The following is a 19,373-nucleotide window of genomic DNA, read 5'->3' as shown; positions in this document are numbered from 1 at the left end:
ATTCGGCTACTAGAATTTTAAGTGATTCTTCACCATTGGGAGATGGGGCCAAAATCGATAAATAGCAGGATATCTCAAAAAGTTATGGACGGATTTGGACGAAACTTGGTGGACCGGTTGTGTGTCTGACAAGGAAGAATCGATTCAATTTTGGTGAAGGTCTGAATATGGATTCGGATATGTGAATTATTTAATTTTTAAAGTGATTCTTCACCATTGGGAGATGGGGCCAAAAACGAAACATAGCAGGATATCTCAAAAAGTTATGGATGGATTTGGACGAAACTTGGTGGACCGGTTGTGTGCGTGACAAGGGAGAATCTATTCAATTTTGGTGAAGATCTGAATGTGGATTCGGATATGAGAATTATTTAATTTTTTAAGTGATTCTTCACCATTGAGTGATATGGCCAACCAGGCGGAGGGATGCTCTCTACTGAGTGCCGCTCTCGTTATTTATGTTATTAATTTATTTATTTAACTGTTTTAATTGTGACATCTAAAGTTTGTGACATCTGTTGATCCCAAACCGTGTGGTGAAGATTGAAGCATGCAAGATTTGCTCATTTCACACACATGTAAGGAATGTCTCTACAGGATGGTTGCACAGGTAGCGTACTTACCTTTGAATTGCCTCACATGGATTTCGTCCCCTGCGCCGGACTGCAAACCGTGGGACCACAGCTCCACAGGCAGGCCATTGCAATGCAACGATACGGTTCTTCCTATTCTTAAGAATGTACCGATGCACTTCTTGATGCTGAGCATTAGACACTTGTAGAATAGCCTCCCGGTAGCTGTAGTGGAAGTTGATAGTGTGCTGAAATTTGGGAAAAAACCCAAGAACATAGACTGGACCTGAGTTGGTGCGATGCAAGGGTTCAAGTTCCTGGATAGAGCTTCTCCCGGTGAACATGATGCACACCTTTGGGAGAAGATGTCATCCCACCTGGATCTGGGCATGGAGGAATGAACAGAGCTGCACCCAGCAAAATTCCTTAAATATTTAAACCAAAAGACCACATTGTACCATCAGTGACAACGAAATGTACACTTTCTGCCCTCGCGATATGTTTATTATATGTGTATATGGTATATATGGTATGGTATAATACCATGGTATATGAATGAATGAATGAATGATCGTTTTGAGGCCATTTTTCCCCGCTAGAGCGGGGGTTAGCCTTGCGGGCCCCATGACAATCATGGTTCCCTGTTTGAGGCAATGTTTTTATGGCCGGATGCCCTTCCTGATGCCAACCCTTGGTCACGCTCTTACAATGCGCAAGGATACGGTGTACCTATTCTGAAGCCGGATACACACCGTGATCATTCATCCCAGCAAGCTGGTACTCAATTTGCCGACCTCGGAAGGATGACAGGCTGAGTCAACCCCCCTGGCGTTAATTCAGCGATCGACCGGGATTCGAACCCAGGATCCTAAGATCCCAAGCCTGCACCCTAACCGCTAAGCCAACACCAGGCTGGTATATATGTATATATACCAACATATATACCATGGTATATATACCAACACCATGGTATATATGGTATGGTATAATACCATGGTATGGTATGGTATATATGGTATATATATATAATAATGGTATATATATTATATGGTATAATATGTTTATTAAAGTATGGTTTATGTTTTTAAAAAAAGAAAAAAAAGAATATAGCAAAAGGTTGATCTATATAATAATATCCATCAAACGTGAGATATTGAAATATGTCAGGCCTGGACGATATGCGCTGCGGAATGCATCCCAAGTTTAGCCGTGTGGCCCACACAGTAGGCCTAATTGTATCACGCAGGGAATGGTCAATCAGACTTCCATCTCCTTGATCACTTCCAAGGCACGTGGTCCGCATTCCTCGGGCTGTTCACGATGTGGAATCAAGCGAAACAATATTCTGAAAAGCACCACAGTTACCCGGAAGTGGTGACGTCGAGTGAAAGGCAAAGCAGAAGGAAGGAGGGGGTGATGTGGTAAAAAAAGAAAGAAAAAAAAAGAACCCAAGCCGCCGTCTTGTGCATTGCGAATGAGTTTACCTCAGGGCGCCGGCACGGGGGCGCCAGCAAGTCGGGGATCTGCCGTCGCGGTGCGAGGACCGATGGCGAATAGTGGCTCGCTCTGTTTTCGGTTATTACAGTAAGGTTATACGAGCCCGGGTGCGAGGCATTTGAGATAAATGAACTGTACGGGAACGTGCGCGGCCAAGACAAACCACAGGCCGCCTGCCAGCTTTCCTGCCACGTGTTTGCTTTTGACCTGTTTCCTCCGGGCCCAAAACAGCGCGCCTTTGTGCGGCCCTCATCTGGCGGCACGGGCAGCTCCTGAAAGGCCCGTTTTGTGGGAAAGCCTACCCCATCAAAGAGCCCTTTTTCTAGCGGCCCGAGAGGCAGGCCTCAGGAGGGGGAGGGGAAAAATAATTATAAAAAAAAAAAACATGTCGCGTCGCCACGTTACACTCACACGGGACACCACACACCACCCTGCTCCGGCTCGGTATCCCTCGTCGTCTTCGGGCGCATAATCTTGGCACCTCGTCCAGCTTACACGAGTCGCGAATGTTTCCCCGATATGCAGCACCGTTCGCACGATGATCCTTTGATGCTGTCGTTGAGGCCTTTACCTGGTTGGCCGTACCAAACAGGTTGGTCCCTTAAGTGGTGACCTGTCATCACGTGAAGTGTATGGAAGGGTTCCAATCTAGGCAACAAGGTAGCTCTTTCAAAGCTGCTTATTGAGCAACAGCACAGCAAATTCATGTTTTTACTATTTGTTGTCGTGTACTACTTTTATTATTTTTATAATTCCGGTTGGGGGGAAGAGAGGCGGGTGATGATTATAATACAAATATATCAACACATCATCATGCCATCTTGAGTCATTCCCCTTGAGGACATTACTCAGGTTCTCCGCATTATTTGGCGTACATCGAGCTAAATGGATTGGTGTCACAGGGAGGCAGAAATTTTAAACTTCTTTGAGGGTATTACATCAATTGCCAACTTTTATTTGACCCAAGTTGTGATGTAATTACGTTAATCCCTTGATGGATGTTGATGTTCCCCCTGCCACACCCGTCCTCCCATCAAAATTGCATTCACTGCTTTCACGAACAACTACTGGTTATTGCTTTGACTTGAAAAGTGTTTCCTCCAGAAAATTTTGTTGCAGAGTCTCTTCTTTTTAATCCTCAAAAATACAATTTCATACCGAGTCCTCGATTCCTTTGGCGCTCTCTTCCTCTGGAATACTTTGGATGTCCGCACCTTCCGGGTTCCGACCCCTCTCTCCATCCACTCTTCCCTCTCAACTCTATCTGTAGGCTGCGGTTCCTCCTGGAAGATTAGACAATATCGAAACATCTCAAAGACCACAACACTGTTGAGCTTTCAATGTGCACCGATTGTGGGTTGTTTTCATGAGTGTGGCACAAACACTTAGGTGCTTTCTTTATCAGTTTGCTTGCCCTGGTCACGAACTTTTAACTTCTTCAGATATACGCTTGGTCTGTCCTGACTGCAACTGGCTAAAACCCCATGGGAAGTTGCTTTAACCGAAGTCCCATTCGTCAATGATTCACAATTCCTCATATCGCATACGTAGATCCTGTACGTGTATAGAACGAGAGAGCTTAACTCACGAATCCTGGCTCGCGCAGGTAAAATAAGCCACCACTTGTTTTTCTGGCGTGGATGCTCAGAACACGAAGCACGATCCCAAGTCAAATTGGATGCACATGTGGTCCGAGACGGGCATGGCGCTGCCCCCACACCCTAGCTGGCCGTCTTGCCGTGTCCTTTGTTACAAAGTGGTTGAGATTTATAAATGTGCCGGGCTTTCAAATGAAAGAGCCGCGGAAAACAGCTTGAATCACTTCAGTGTCGGGCACTAGGCTTGAATAGGCCCCTGTAAGCAGTTGCAGGATTTTTTTTCTCTCCCCTTTCGTTGATATCTGCCAAATGAAACTCACGTGTGCATGATCTGTAAATTTTGCAGCGAGGCAAAAATCTGTTAAATTTTCTGTGTCCTTGTTAAACATCTTCAAATAAAGAATGGGATGGATTTATTTTGTGGTTATGGTGATTTCGTGGCGGAGCTAAATGAGATGCTTGAAGAAAGTTTTGATGAAAAGTCCAAATTAGAAGGTTCAGAGTCAATGATGGCCTGGAATTGTAAAAAATAAAACACTTAACAGGTAAAAAGTTTGATCAAATTGTCAAAGTAAAAGCTGGATTTTCATCTTTTCTTGCTCTCTTGTCTTCTGTTAATCAACATCTTCAATGCAACTTGATGAGAGCTTTTAGAAGTACCAGAAGTGACTTAGGAAGTCATGTTTATCGGTAATAAATCGAAGAAATTGGGTAAAGATTAGCATGATGGTGAGGATTATTATGAGTTGTTAACGGCCAAAATTACTCCCATCTTGTGGGGTTGACCGGGGAAAGTCTTCAGCCCAAGTCTTTGGATTTCACTAACCGACAGACCCAGTCTGAAGTTCCCCAAAGTAGGTCATTAGAGCAAGCAATTTGGAACTTTTCGGCCAGGTTGCTTGCAAAGCTCGCCTACTCTTCGCAAAGGACACCGTGCGATCTTTAACGTCTACTGACGATGCGGATCTCAACCAGAAAATTGCCTTTCAGACAAAAGTACAGTGAGGTGGGTGCGTGGAGCCTGGGGGAGGCCTTTCCAAATAGGACTAAGTGTTTTTTGAGCGATGAATAGGCGTGTGTTTGCTGCCAGATCACTGAACACAAGTCCAACACACGGACTCATGAATTAGGCAGTTGTACGAAATTGCACTGATTTTCCTGCACGATATTCGGTGTAACTGCATTTGAGTAATTGCACCCCATCTCACCTATCTGCTTTTAAATTCAGTGTATTTTGAAACACTGACGTGTGGCCAGTACCACACTGTGCTGTATTCAACTGATGTGCTTGTTTTGTGCTATAGGCAGAGAAATCCAACTGGAGAGTTAGGAGAGAACCACAAGGGTTCATGATGCGTCCGGTAATGAATGGATAAATTTATTGTTTGGATAGAAATGAGTATCCAAATATTGACTCGATCAAACAGAAAGGAGGCAGCCTTTAAATTAAGTACAGAATGTACAACATTTTTTGGACTTGACTCCGCACTCCTATACCCCACACAAACCCCCTTTTTTCCTTATGCTTATTCTTACCTCCTTTAAGTCTCCCTAACGTCATCCACACGTCATAAAAAGCCCTCCCCTCTCCCACCGCTTGCACACTATTGATGCCAATGCTAAAGATCGTCTATATCCATTCTTATTCCTGTGTCCTTCAATGTTGCCGGAACTTTGATGTTGCGGCCCCTGTCAAACTCCAGAGTCAGCTTGAAAATCTTTCTACCACCTTACAGCAACTCTCTATCCAAATTAAAAGATGTCGACTTGAAACGGACATCAGGGCCTGTGGAAGAGCTAAACAAAGAAGGAAAGTTGGAAAGTGCACACGATTTGTGAGAGCAATAACCATCACAAGAATGCACTAAGAATAATATGAAGTGCTCGCTGATGTTGAACCGGAGTTAAAACCGAGAACGAACAAGATGTGATTTCACAGGCGGGAGAGTGAGCATACAAATGAGTGAAAGTGATCCGAAGCCTCTGATGAAAGGAGCGTTTACAAACAACAGGGGTGCGATTCTTTTTTCAGAAAGGCTCTTTTACTATTTTAAAGGTTGCAGGTTTAACGTTGATTGTGGCTCAGAAGATACTAAATTCTATTGCTGTGCACATTAGCATAATAGTCAATATGAAGATTCATGCTCAGGAGTGATAGAATGGATCTCATTGTTAGGATCGAAAAGAGAAATCGATGAAATCTGCAGTCATAGAAGCGTATGCATTATTCCATTGAAAGGACTCGTCCACCCTTTGGAAATGAAATGAAAAGTCCTCAGGTGCATTGAAGTGCTTTCAGTGTAACAATGAGCGAGTAGCTGTTTGTAGACTAGCTGGCCTCTGAATACGTTCAGGTAATGTTTAAAGAAATGGATTTCAGGAAAGGCAATTCTGCCCATGTTGCCTGTGCTTCCATCATCAACCCAGCACAACACTATTCGAGAACAATAACACACCTTATGTTTACCCCCCCCCCGCCCCCCCGCCCCCCATTTTGGGTAAGCATAAGTATTGGAACAGATTAACTTAAAGTAGTATAATGGTATTTGGTTGCATATCCCTTGCGTGCAATTACTCAGTCGAGGCTGTGACCCATCAACATCACCAATCTCTTGGTATCTTACTTGGAGATGCTTTGCCAAAAAACCTTTACTGCAGCCATTTTCAGTTGTTGTTTGTTTTGGGGGGTTTCTGACTTTCGTCTCCTCTTCAGCAAGTGAAACGCATGCTCCACTGGATTTAAATAAAGAGACTGACCTGGCCAGTCTAAAACCTTCCACTTTTCCCCCTGAACTCCTTGGTTGCATTGGTAGTGTATTTTGGGTCATTGTCTTGTGAGCCAGTACCAGAAGTAGCCGTGCAAGCCCAAGCTATGACACTACCTCCACCATGCTTTACAGAATAGGTATGCTTTGGATCATGTGCAGTTGCTTCATTTCTCCACACCTTTGCCTTTCCATCACTTTGGTAAAGGTTTATCTTGGTCTCATCTCTCCATAAAACTTTGTTCCAGAACTCTACTGGCTCAACTCTGTACTAGTTCTTGGCAAATTCTAATCTGGCCTTTCTATTTTTGTGCTGATGAGAGGTTTGCGTCTTGGGGCGTAGCCTTTGTAATTCTGCTGTCTAAGTCTTCTGTGAATGAGAGATTGTGATTTTCACCCCTGCGCTCTGGAGGTTTTTGGTGATGTCACTGATAGTTATTTTCAGGTTTTTCTTCACGGCTCTGATGTTTTTTTCTGTCATCAACTGCAGTTGTTTTGCTTGGACAACCTGGCCGTTGTCTATTGCTAATTACACTAGTGGTTTATTTATTTTTTCAAGATATTCTAAGTGGTTACCCTCGCCAGAGGAGATGGTATTGCATTTGAGTCCGTTTGTTTGTCTGTTTCTCTGTTTGTTTGTTACTTGCCGGAAAAGATTCACTCTCTTTGGTTGGTTGGAATTGGAATGAAAAGAATGAAAGAAAAGGAATTGGAATGAAAAGAAGGTTGGAAAAAGAATGAAAGAATAGATTCCGGCAAGGTCACCTGGTCACTCTACTCTGGACATGCTGCTTCTGCTTTCTCAACAATGGATGGAGGTCCTCAATGCCAAACAGGAAATTAGAGCTGTCTCCCTTGACATTTCACGTGCGTTCGATACGGTCTGGCACCCTGCTCTGCTCACCAAACTCTCCTCCTTTGGTATCCATGGAAATCTCCACGCATGGCTGGCGGACTTCCTCTCTGGTCGTAGTCAACGTGTGGCCCTGAATGGGTTTCTCTCATCTCCTCTTCCTGTTCAGGCTGGAGTTCCCCAAGGTAGTGTTCTGGGCCCTGTGCTTTTTCTGGTCTTCATCAATGATCTCTCTGACTCTCTTGAAAATCCTCTCTATCTCTTTGCTGACGACTCTACTCTCTGTCGCTCCATTCCTCATCCCTCAGATCGGCAGTCTGCAGCCTCCTCACTCTCTGCAGACCTGGACAAAATCACAGACTGGTCAAACAAGTGGAACATGTCTTTCAATCCTGACAAATCCCACACTCTTACAATGTCTCTCCGAAAGGACCGACTGGACAACCCTCCCATCTACTTTCTCAACAATCCTCTCCAAGAAGTTCTGTCGCTCAAGCTTTTGGGTCTCACTATCTGCCATGATCTTTCTTGGGAAAACCACATTTCCAAGCTGGCCTCCAAAGCCAGTCGCCGACTGGGCATCCTCCGTCGTGCGAAGTCCTTCCTTGGCACACCTGAGCTCCTCACCACATACAAGGCTTTCATCCGCAGCTCAATGGAATACTGTTCCCCCCTCTGGGCTGGTGCTCCTGCCTCACACCTTGCTCGGCTTCACGCTGTTGAGGCCAAAGCTTTCAGAATCATTGGAATCTCCTGCGATGTAGTCAACACCGAGGGCCTTTCACTCACTCACCGCAGGCAGGTTGGTGGTCTTTCTGTCTTCTACCGACTCCTCTCCGGCCTTGCTCCCCCAGCTCTCTCTGTGCTCTGTCCCCCCAATATTCCTTCAGGTCGCACAAGATCTGCCTGCAACCCTCTTATGGTTAAACTGCCAAAGTCTAGGCTCTCTGCTCAACTTCACTCTTTCATTCCCCTTTTCTCCTGCCTCTGGAACAAACTCCCCCACTCCCTTCAATCCCACTCCTCCCTCCAGGTCTTTAAAACAGCTGTTCACCACCATCTCTTATCTTCCCCCATCGAAAACCTTGATCTTTTCTACCCCCGGTAATTCATGCCAGAGTCCTTGCAGTGTTCATATGTTTTATTCCTCTCCCACCTCCCCCCAAGTCCTCCCGATGTCCCTGCTCTCAAATGTTGTGTTTGTGTCCTGCCCCCTCTTCCCCCTCTCTTTTGTGTCCTTCCCCCTCTCTCCCCATCTTGTCTGCCGCTCCCCTTGTTTTTTGTGTTTTGTGTGTCGGTTTGTCTTTTTGTGTGATTAATGTTAGCTCTTTCACGAGCCTCGATCTTGTATACAAAAAAAAAAAAGAAAAAAAAAAAAAGTATGTTGGTTGGTTAGTTGGTTCGCCTGTCTGTTTGTCTATTTGTCTGTTTGTGCGCAGTACTACGTCTACATCGTTGCACATAGCATCACCATACTTTACACACATATTTGTCTTGCCCTGGAATAGACTGCCCAATTTTTAACTTTCTCAGACCAAAGCCTCCTCTATGACATCATAATTCGATAATTCGACAAGTACAAAACTTAATCCAATCAAGATGCAATTTCTTGAGCGCCATGTCGGCATAAACTGTTGGAGAAAAAAATAATAATGATGACTTCATCGGTCACGTGGTTCGGCCGCCATCTTGGAAAAAACGAAAAACTTTGCACCTCTATATCTCCGAAAGTGCTGAATAGAAAAAATTAAGACATGGCTCATTGTAAAGAACTCTCCATGGGGAATAAAATATGTTAATGATGATGTCATAGGTGCCTGCATTATGACGTCATAATTCGACAAGGACAAACCTTCATTCGATCAAGATGAAATTTCTTGAGCGCCATGTCGGCATAAACTGGTGGAGGAAAAAAAATAATGATGACGTCATCGGTTACGTGGTTCGGCCTACATCTTGGAAAAACCGAAAAACTTTGCACCTCTATATCTCCGGAAGTGCTGAACAGAAAAATTTGAGACATGGCAATGGCAAAACATAGATCCATAAAAATACCAAGAAATAAAAGCTGACCTTCTGTACTCCCCCCTCATATTCATCTTTTGATCAACAATCCACATTTCTAGAGTAAATAATAATAATAGCAAATTTGACTTCATTGATCCAATAGTTTTGGAGGGCACTGTATTTCTCTCTCACTTCACTGCTTATGGTAACATATGGACTGCAGGGGAGGGGTAACGTATGGATGTATTATTGTGCACTGAAAACACATGCACACACGGAGGTGGATGCTTTGAGACCTGCTAAGTCTCCGTTACACCTCCTAAAACCCACCCACGTGTAGAGATAGCAGCTAACAACAGCAACATGCGCGCGCACACACACACACACACACACACACACACACACACACACACACACACACACACACACACATATTTGAGTATGACCCAAGGCCAAAACACACCCCAAGATGACAATTTACTGTTGTAGTCTGCGTTCGCACTGGCTGGGGGTGGGGGTATGTACGCATCCAGGTGTAGTTGCTGCATGTGGATGTGTATGTGCCCCTGCTGGCCCACCTTAGCTGACCGTATCGAGGTTGAAGGGCCGAAACGGGATGATGCTGAGGACCTCGACTGAGGACCCGGTCAGTGCGGCACACTTGTGACCAGGTGTGTTTATATATATATATATATGTATGTGCATACACCCTTCTAGTGTTTCTTCCCCATGGATCCTAGGATCCTGCGTTCGAATCCCGGTCGATCGCTGAATTAACGCCAGGGGGGTTGACTCAGCCTCTCATCCTTCCGAGGTCGGCAAATTGAGTACCAGCTTGCTGGGATGAATGATCCCGGTGTGTACCCCGGTTTAGAATAGGTACACCGTATCCCTGCGCATCGAAAGAGGCGTCCAAGGGTTGGCGTCAGGAAGGGCATCCGGCCATAAAAACATTGCCTCAAACAGGGAACCATGATTGTCATGGGGCCCGCAAGGCTAACCCCCGCTCTAGCGGGGAAAATGGCCTTAAAACGGTCATTCATTCATTCATATATATATATATATATATTTCATACATATATACACACACACATGAATATGGATACTTTGAGACCTGGGAGGGCTCCGTTCCACCTTCTGAAACCCTCATATGGAGACAACAACCACAACACACACACACACACACACACACACACACACACACACACACACACACACACACACACATATACACACACACACACACACACACACACACACACACACAACCTTGGGTGTCCAGGGGTAAATTATGTTGGAATTTAGGCACGGTAGCAGTCCTCAAGTCCTTCATACCGCCTGGCCAGTGCAATTTCATTCGTCCACAATTTGGCCAAACAGCTGCGTGCCGTCCCCTGCACATGACACCACCCTAATGTAGAGAGCCTAATCCCCTTGGGGTAGATAAATGCACAAGATGACATTTGATTTACCTTTGGTTGAAAGCCATGAACTTCACTCAAGATTAATGCTTTTTGTGTTCTTCTTAGCATATACAGGTACAGTGGATTGACTGGGCAAAACTTTTTTAAAACAACTTTTGGATTTATTTTACTAAATTTGAAAATGTAAACAACATTTCACGAATAGTACGCCAATAAACATGGTAAAGTGATGTGCAGAAAGCCTTGCAGTTACGTTTTAATTTGATTCATTTTCCTAAAATACACCCGAAAGACTATATTTCTAAGTGAACACAAGTTTAAAAGGAGCAAAACCAAGCAAGGAGGCATATTGGGAGGGGGTGTTTCAGAGTGAACTTTATTTTCCATGAGGTATCACTCAGTCCAGTGATTTAGTCTCGTGCTGAAATTTCATCCCAGCCTCGCTTAGTTTTTCCATTTCGGCAATGCTGTGCTCCTTAGATGTTCTTCCAGTGTTTCTCTGCATCCAATGACAGAAGTAAGATGCAGTAAGTAACCTAACTAAGTCGGGTGAATGGCAAAGGTAAAATCTGCATTTTATTTTTCAGTGCATGTATTTCATTGCATTGCATCATCTTTCTATTTGAAATTGAAGTGACAACAATAATAACAAGGAGAAAAGGACAAAAAATGTCATAGCTCCCGTGATTTTAGTAATTTTGCTGTACAGAGTTAAAGACCGCCAGCCGGCCATCTTTGGTCGGATTACAAAACAAAATCTGCATATGTATATTCTCATGTTTTGTCTTTGTGCCAAGTTTGAACAAAATCGGTCCAGCATGTCCGCCAAATGGTTGGGGACACGTTTAAGTAACAAAATGGCCGCCAGTCGACCATCTCGAAAAAAGATGACGTGCATATGTGAGCCATCATTCATTTTATGTGTGCCAAGTTTGAACAAGATGGGTAAATGCATGTCCAAGAGATGGTTGAGCACGTGTTTAATACCGGGTTTTTTTTACAACTAAAATGGCCGCTTGTCTCCCAGTCGGCCATATTTGATGAGATCGCAAAATAAAGTGAGGTGCATGTGCGTGCCATCATGTACCGTACTTGTGCTAAGTTTCAACAAAATCGGACCATGCATGTCTGATAAATGGTTGGAGACACGTTTAAGTAACAAAATGGCCGCCAGTCGGCCATCTTGGATCGATCTTGAAAAACAAATGACGTGCATATGTAGCACGTCATTCATTATATGTTTGCCAAGATTGAACAAGATCGGTAAATGCATTTCCGAGAAATGGTTGAAGACGTATTCAACATCAGTTTTTTTTACAACTAAAATGGCCGCCAGTCAGCCATCATTGATCGCATCGCGAAACACAATGATGTGCACATGTATACCATCATGTATTGTCTTTGTGGCAAGTATGAACAAAATCGGTCCATACATGTCCGAGATATGGTTGTGGACGCACGGATGGACGGACGAGACCCAATCCATAAGCCCCAATTTCGGATTAAGGCCAACAGGGACTAATAACAATACTTCTATTAATTTGCTATTGGTCACTGGCTTAGACACCAATACGAATTTATATTACGGACCCGAGGCATCAAAAAACTACATATATTGAACAAACACTTTCAAATGGAGCATCTCGCTGCCATAAGAGCACTTAAATTGCACCAGACGTGGCAATAATTGTGAATTGGTGGTCCCAGCTTGCCGGCTCGATGACAGCAGACACCATTTGTATTTTTGCCATCTCCATCCCTGCCCCGTTTAGAATCCCGTGCGGGCAGCAGCAATTTGCTATCAGCCAATTTTTGCCCAATTGTTACGGATCTCAAAAACGGCACTCCCCTTAGCAAGGGGGGGTTAATCCCCTTGGCCTGTTAAGCCGGCCGTCTCTGGTCCTGGTACTTGTAATGCTCCTTTGCGGGGTGGGATTGATCAGGGTTATTAGTCTAGTAGGAAGACTAGGTCCCCCTGCACCCCCCGGAGATATACTTCTAATCAGTGTTTCTAGATTGGAAAAAATGTGTAGAAAATGACTAGCTATGGCCCCAAGCTGAAAAAATGTCCCACATACCATTTTTATGCAAATTACTGCTGCCATTATCAAAAAAACGATTTTTGACATATCTCAGCCAATATTGCAGATAATTGAAAAATGAAGGTGTCTAGACCCATGTTTTGAAGGGCATAGATCATGATAGAACTATTCATAACATGATTACATGTGTCTATGGTATACTAGTATGCATATTAATGCTGTAATTACAAAATAATCAGTTTTACAAATGATAAGGATACGTTAATACTGCAGATAACTTAACATGGTACATAAGGGGTCTAAACCCAGGTATTTTCAAGGTTAAATGTCAACAAGATGCTCCTGAGTCTTGCATAGGGGCGGGACATTGGCAGTAACATTGGTACCACTCAACTTTTCTTCCCACCATTGACTTTGTATTGCGAGAGATTTTCACTTGCTTATTTAAAGGTTTCTCACCCAGCCCACGTAAAATCTACCAACTCCTGCTGTTAACTCCCAAACATATTTTTTTATGTTATCCAATCACAGTGCAGAAATGACAGACTAGAGATCCAAATTAGTGCTGCTATAGCTGCCATTTTACATTTCCATCCATGTAACATGCGCGCTCGCGCGCTCGTATCAATTGGTAATGTCGCGCGCTCGTATCAATTGGTAACGTTGATGTTATTGAATACCTCAGTTGAAAGTTCAGTCTTCCATTCCATCTGTGTGTTGTTCTTGGTATTCATCCTCCAATCTAGCCAGGTAAGATGCTAACTATAATGTTACTCACACTCTTGACTTCGAGAGCAGCAAGGACCGAATGCTACCTACCATCAATAGGTCACAACAGCGTAGCCTGAAGGTCGACACACCAAAAACTCTCCCACCCTTGCACTTTACTCGCGTTGGCCCGAAGTTCCCTGAAGGCTCATCATTCACACCGCCAGCAGAGAATGACACAGTCTATGCCACTACGATGCAAGAGTACTACATCTGGCTCTTCATCAGATACATCGGAAGCTGTGGCCTGCAGCCTGTGCCTGGGCTAGGGGGTTTCACCTCTGCAACTGGTTCTCCCCCACCCAGCAAATCAACAGTCGACTACTGCACGCCTATCCACCAACCGATCACAGACAACGCAGTTGTTCGTGAGCTACTGAAGCGTTCCGAGGCAGCAACTGCTGAGGTGGGTCAGAGATGGGTCCTGAATACATTTGATCTGGGTGTCTGCATGAAAGCCCTTCCCATCATCTGGCGCTGGCCAAATGAATTTGCTAGTCATGTAGTAACGATTGGACCCTTCCACACATCCATGAACTACATCGGGATGCTCACTGGACACAAGATGCGTGGTTCTGGATATGCAGAGATTCTCTTTGAGGCACAACTAGTAACAAGTGGATCTCTCAAAGGTGTTCTCAGTGGAAAGGCCTACGCAAAGTCCCTCTTTTGCCTCAAAACAGTGTGTGAGGCAATGGAGAGGCTGTTGATGGAGAGATTCACTGAGGAGGAGAACATCATGATCTCTGACCCTGCTGTGCTTCTCAGAATGACCCAGTCTTGCAACCGAGAGCACCTCGATGAAGCCCTCAAAGACCCCTCAACTCTACTCCTCATCAAAAAGTACCATGCCTTTGAGGAAAAGGTGCGCAAGGGCCACCTGGGGAAGACAGCTGCCTTCTGGATGTCGTTCATTACCCACTGCCATCTTGTCTTCATGCTCCTCCACTCTGTGAAGACCAACAACCTCCAGCTGTTTCATGCTTGCTTGCCTCCAGAGATATGCTTGCAGGTGCTTGATCAGATGGTGGCCAAGCAGCACTTTCTGTTCTCCACTGACAGTTACCATCCTGAGTCAATCAAAGCGCAGGAAAGGCTGAGGCGGGGCAGCTCAGAGAAGATCATTCTGGCTGGACCAGCAACCAGGAAGCCATATGACTTCAAAATGTTCCTTGCAAATGACGACAACAAAAAGCAGATGTGCCAGCTTCTTCTGAAAGTGTGGAGTGGACAAGAGGCAGCTACCAGGCTGGAGAGAACAGAGATGGCTGTGCTGATCGTGGAGGGGAAGGCCCACCAACTTGCCTCAACGAATGGCAAGGTAAAATTGAAAGCCCTTCGTGAATGGCGATTCAATTTGTAATTTTTCCTGAAAAAAAGGTGATTACCTGTGATGTTTGTCTAGATCTGAAACTGGCAGTGACTGGTGATTGAAATGCGGTGCCTTTTTGTGTTTCAGGTCGAGGTACGTGAACTCCCCACGATCTACAGCAACCAGGAAGAGACTGATACCAGGGTGGTTCTGTACCTCCATCATGCTGCTACCATCGGATACAAGAACGCTGTAGTCAGAACACCGGACACAGACATCCTCCTGATCCTGCTCCACCATGCCCACAACATCAAGCTGACGGTGTACCTGGATACAGGGTCAGGGAAGCATCGCCAACTTGTCAACGTCTCTGAGCTGGCAGAATCCCTGGGAGAGGACTACTGTGCCACTCTCCTGGGGTACTATGTGTTCAGCGGAGAAGACTGCACCAGTGCCTTCAAAGGGAAGGGAAAAGTCGGGCCCTTGAAAAAGCTGGAGAAGAATCCCAGGTTTCACAGGGCATTCGGTGAACTGGGTGACAACTGGGATGCCAACCCTGAGGTGGAGAGGCAGTTAGAAAAATTCACCTGTGTGATGTACGGCCAGAGTCGCGAGTCATCAGTGGACATTGTCCGTGCCAAGCTGCTACGAAAAATGGTGGGAGAGGACAAGACCCTCACATCCAAGTCCAAGGTTGATCTGGCTCGCCTTCCTCCATGCCAGTCTGCCCTGAAGCCGCACATCCAGCGTGTGAACCACCGCGTAGCATTGTACAAAAGAGCCGATCAACCTATCATCGAAAAGCCAAAACCTTATGAGGAGCAAGGATGGATAAGGACTGATGAAGGACTGTTGAAACCAATGTGGTCCAGTGGTCCCATCCTACCAACCTCACTGGTGGATCTTCTGAACACAGGAGAGCACGAAGAGGAGGAGGAAGAGGAAGGAGAAGAAGAGTTTGACTCTGACGATTTCGATGAAAATGATGATGACTGACTCAGTGTAGAATCACTAATGCTAATGATGTTTATCTAAAACAAGCAAGAGAAGAGTGGTCACATTGAGTGCTAGGACTATTTTGACAGTTGTAATATTTAGAAAAATAAAACTTTGTGTTAACGTCTGTGTAGACGGACCTTAATATGAGTCTATTATTTCGTAAAACTGTGATTATTTTGTAAATAAAGCACTAATTAGCATACTAGTATACCATAGACACATGTAATCATGTTATGAATAGTTCTATCATGATCTATGCCCTTCAAAACATGGGTCTAGACACCTTCATTTTTCAATTATCTGCAATATTGGCTGAGATATGTCAAAAATCGTTTTTTTGATAATGGCAGCAGTAATTTGCATAAAAATGGTATGTGGGACATTTTTTCAGGTTGGGGCCATAGCTAGTCATTTTCTACACATTTTTTCCAATCTAGAAACACTGATTAGAAGTATATCTCCGGGGGGTGCAGGGGGACCTAGTCTTCCTACTAGACTATATTGGTCCAGGTGTTCTCCCGAATACCTTTACCAATCCCTCCGCAAAACAGGGAGACAAGTACCGCTCGAACCACGGACAAGATGGTATTTGCCGAGCGGTTTAGCAATCCGCGGTTCGAGCCGTTATCAAGGGACTAAACCCGATTTAGAGTGGTGATGGAGTGAAGTTTAGATGTGGTGACACCGCCAGGTGATTGGGGAGGAAGGGGAAGACCAAATAGAGAGAAGGAAGACCAAGTTAAAGGAGGGGAAGTGGTGTATGAAGTGGGTAGGCAAAAGGATCATTAATTCAATGGGAAAGAGGGTAATGAATCTCTTCGAATAAATTGGCATCTGTTAATAGGCCATTTTAGAAATCTGTCCTACCCATTGAAGATTTCCATTCATTAACAACTCCACATTAATGGCCCGTTCAAATAATGAGAAGTAATTGAAATTGAGAAAATAAAGAGAAGTAAGTGAAGAATAATCTTCAACAATGAGCGTAAGCCCAGAGGGCATGTATTATACAGTTGAATTGCTCAGGAGCATATCGTCAGGTGAGACAAGATGTCCTCCACCATCTGAAAGAGCTGCTATACCATCATCCAGAAAGCCATCTTGTGCAGAAGTTCAGGATGCTGGGGGTAAGGCCATAACCTCAGAGGTTTACGTGAATGTAAAGGAGGAGACCTGGGATTGCTTGTCTGCACATTGTCATATGAAAGATGCATTGCTGTCCAACCATTTCAATCCTCTAGTGAGTGAAAAAAGTTTGAGGATTTCCTAAGGATTTCTTTAACCTTAAGGAAATCCTTAGCTAAGGAATCACAGTGTACCTTAAGGGGGATCTTTCCTTAGGATGAGAGAGTTTTATGCAACCGGGCCTTGGAGTTTGGAGAGTTTGAGGACCTGGGTTTGGGAGAGTTGAGGACTTGGGGCTGGGGGAGCCTGGGTTGATTTAATCGAGCAACAACTTTAGGGAGCACATAGCTAAACATATTTAATTCCCATGATATTTAACTATTCTATGATGCTAAGATGTTATGCAATTCTAAAATGTAAAATGTCTTAGTATTGTGGCGGACACGAAAGCTCACTGGCGTGATGGCATCATTCCGCGCACCAAGTGGGCGGCGGCCACGCCCTAGGGGTAGGCGTGGCCGTGGGATATACACCGGGTGCGCAGCCCGGAGCACTCCAGTGCTACAGTGGAGCTCTTGTAATAAAGACTCTTTGAACTTACCACGTTGTCCGCTTCCTCCTTGCTAAACAAGTAGCGCGCGTAGCACCGCGCTTCATTGGTGACCCTCCGACGTTCTGGTCAGCCGTCGCTGACCACCCGAACCCGCCACAGCAATGGCAACCAACGCGGTCACAATCAAACTCCCCGAGTTCTGGGAGGCTCAAGCTGAAGTTTGGTTCCTGCAGGCAGAAGCCCAGTTCCGACTTCGAGGCATCACGGTGGACGAGACCATGTACTGCCACATGGTCGCCTCCCTCGGGCCCGGCACGGCCGCCCGCGTCGTGTCGGTCCTGAGGAACCCACCGGCCGACGGCAGGTACGAGGCGATCAAGCGTCTCCTCCTCGCCACGTTCGGCCTCATGGTGGACGCACGGGCCGACCGCCTCCTGGACCTCCCCGAGCTCGGTGACACGCGACCGTCGGTCCGCATGGACCATATGCTATCGCTGATGGGCGACGAAACCCCGAACGCTCTATTCCGGGCGTTATTTCGACGCCAGCTGCCGGCACGAGTACGCCTCGCGTTGGCCGGTTCTGCGACAACGGAACCCCGAGCTCTCGCTGCCGAGGCCGACAAGTTCTTCGCGGCTTTGGACATGCAGGCGAGTTTTGGCGCGGCCGTCGCGCATCCCGAGGCTGATGCACACCTCGTGGCTGATGCTGATGCACACCTCGCGGCTGCCACCACGCCCCGCCCACCACCGCCGCCGCGGAGAAAACCGCGGCCTCCGCCGCCTCCGCCGCCAACCTGGGCGGGGCCCCACGCTGCTTGCTGCCAACGGCACGTCCATTCGCACATACGGAAAACGCTGCCTTTCTCTGCGGTTCAGAGGGCAGGTTTTCCGGTGGTCATTCGTCACTACCGACGTGCCTATGGCACTGCTTGGCGCGGACTTCCTCTGTGCCAATGGCCTGTTGGTGGACGTAAAGCACAGAAGGCTTGTCCAGGCCGAGACATTCAGCTCGCTCGCTTGTGCGCTGCCCGCCTCGTTGAGCAGCTCCCGGAGCGGCTCATCGAGCGGCTCGCCGAGCGGCTTGCTGAGCGGTTCGGTTCCAGCCAGGTTGATCTGTACGCTTCCGGCAGCGGACGAATTCACCTGCCTCCTCGCCGGCTTCCCGGCCCTCACACGGCCCACCTTCTCGGTGGGGGCCGTCAAGCACGGGGTGGAACACCACATCCCACCGCCGGGCCACCCGTCTACGCCCGGGCACGCCGCCTCGAGCCGACAAAGCTCACGGTAGCTAAAGCGGAGTTCGCTATGCTGGAGCGGCTCGGCATCGTGCGGCGCTCCGAGAGTGCTTGGGCGTCGCCGCTCCACATCGTGCCAAAGCCCGGCGGGGGATGGCGACCGTGCGGGGACTATCGGCGCCTCAACGACGCCACCACCCCCGACCGCTACCCCGTCCCCCACATTCAGGACTTCTCCGCCCGGTTGGCGGGCATGTCCTTCTTTTCAAAGGTGGTCCTCATACGCGGCTACCATCAGGTCCCCGTCAGGCCGGAGGACATCCCGAAGACGGCGGTCATCACGCCATTCGGACTTTTCGAATTTCTTCGGATGCCCTTCGGTTTGAAGAATGCAGCTCAGGCGTTCCAGTGACTAATGGACAGCGACTTGCGCGACTTGGATTTTCTGTACGTCTACCTGGATGACATCCTCGTCGCCAGCGCGTCCCGCGAAGAGCACCTTCACCATCTCCGCACGCTTTTCGAACGCCTGGGCCAGCATGGCCTCATCGTGAACCCCGCCAAGTGCCGGTTCGGCGTCGCCGACATCGACTTTTTGGGGCACCGCGTCACCAGGCACGG

At 46.5% G+C, this 19,373-nt stretch overlaps 1 protein-coding gene across 1 annotated transcript; it reads left to right on the top strand.

Moving 5' to 3' along the window:
• The first annotated feature begins 14,540 nt into the window (after nt 1–14,540).
• LOC144891112 (uncharacterized) lies at nt 14,541–15,979 on the top strand. The gene is made up of 2 exons (XM_078773498.1): nt 14,541–14,847; nt 14,986–15,979. The coding sequence occupies exons 1-2, from the start codon at nt 14,551–14,553 to the stop codon at nt 15,832–15,834; spliced, it is 1,146 nt and encodes a 381-aa protein (XP_078629624.1). The 5' UTR covers nt 14,541–14,550; the 3' UTR covers nt 15,835–15,979.
• Nucleotides 15,980–19,373: the final 3,394 nt, after the last annotated feature.

This window comes from Myxine glutinosa, chromosome 3 (assembly GCF_964187855.1).
Source record: "Myxine glutinosa chromosome 3, kmMyxGlut1.1, whole genome shotgun sequence".
Taxonomy (NCBI): domain Eukaryota; kingdom Metazoa; phylum Chordata; class Myxini; order Myxiniformes; family Myxinidae; genus Myxine; species Myxine glutinosa.
Note: the sequence above shows the minus strand (reverse complement) of the source record. Positions and strands in the feature narration are given on the sequence as shown.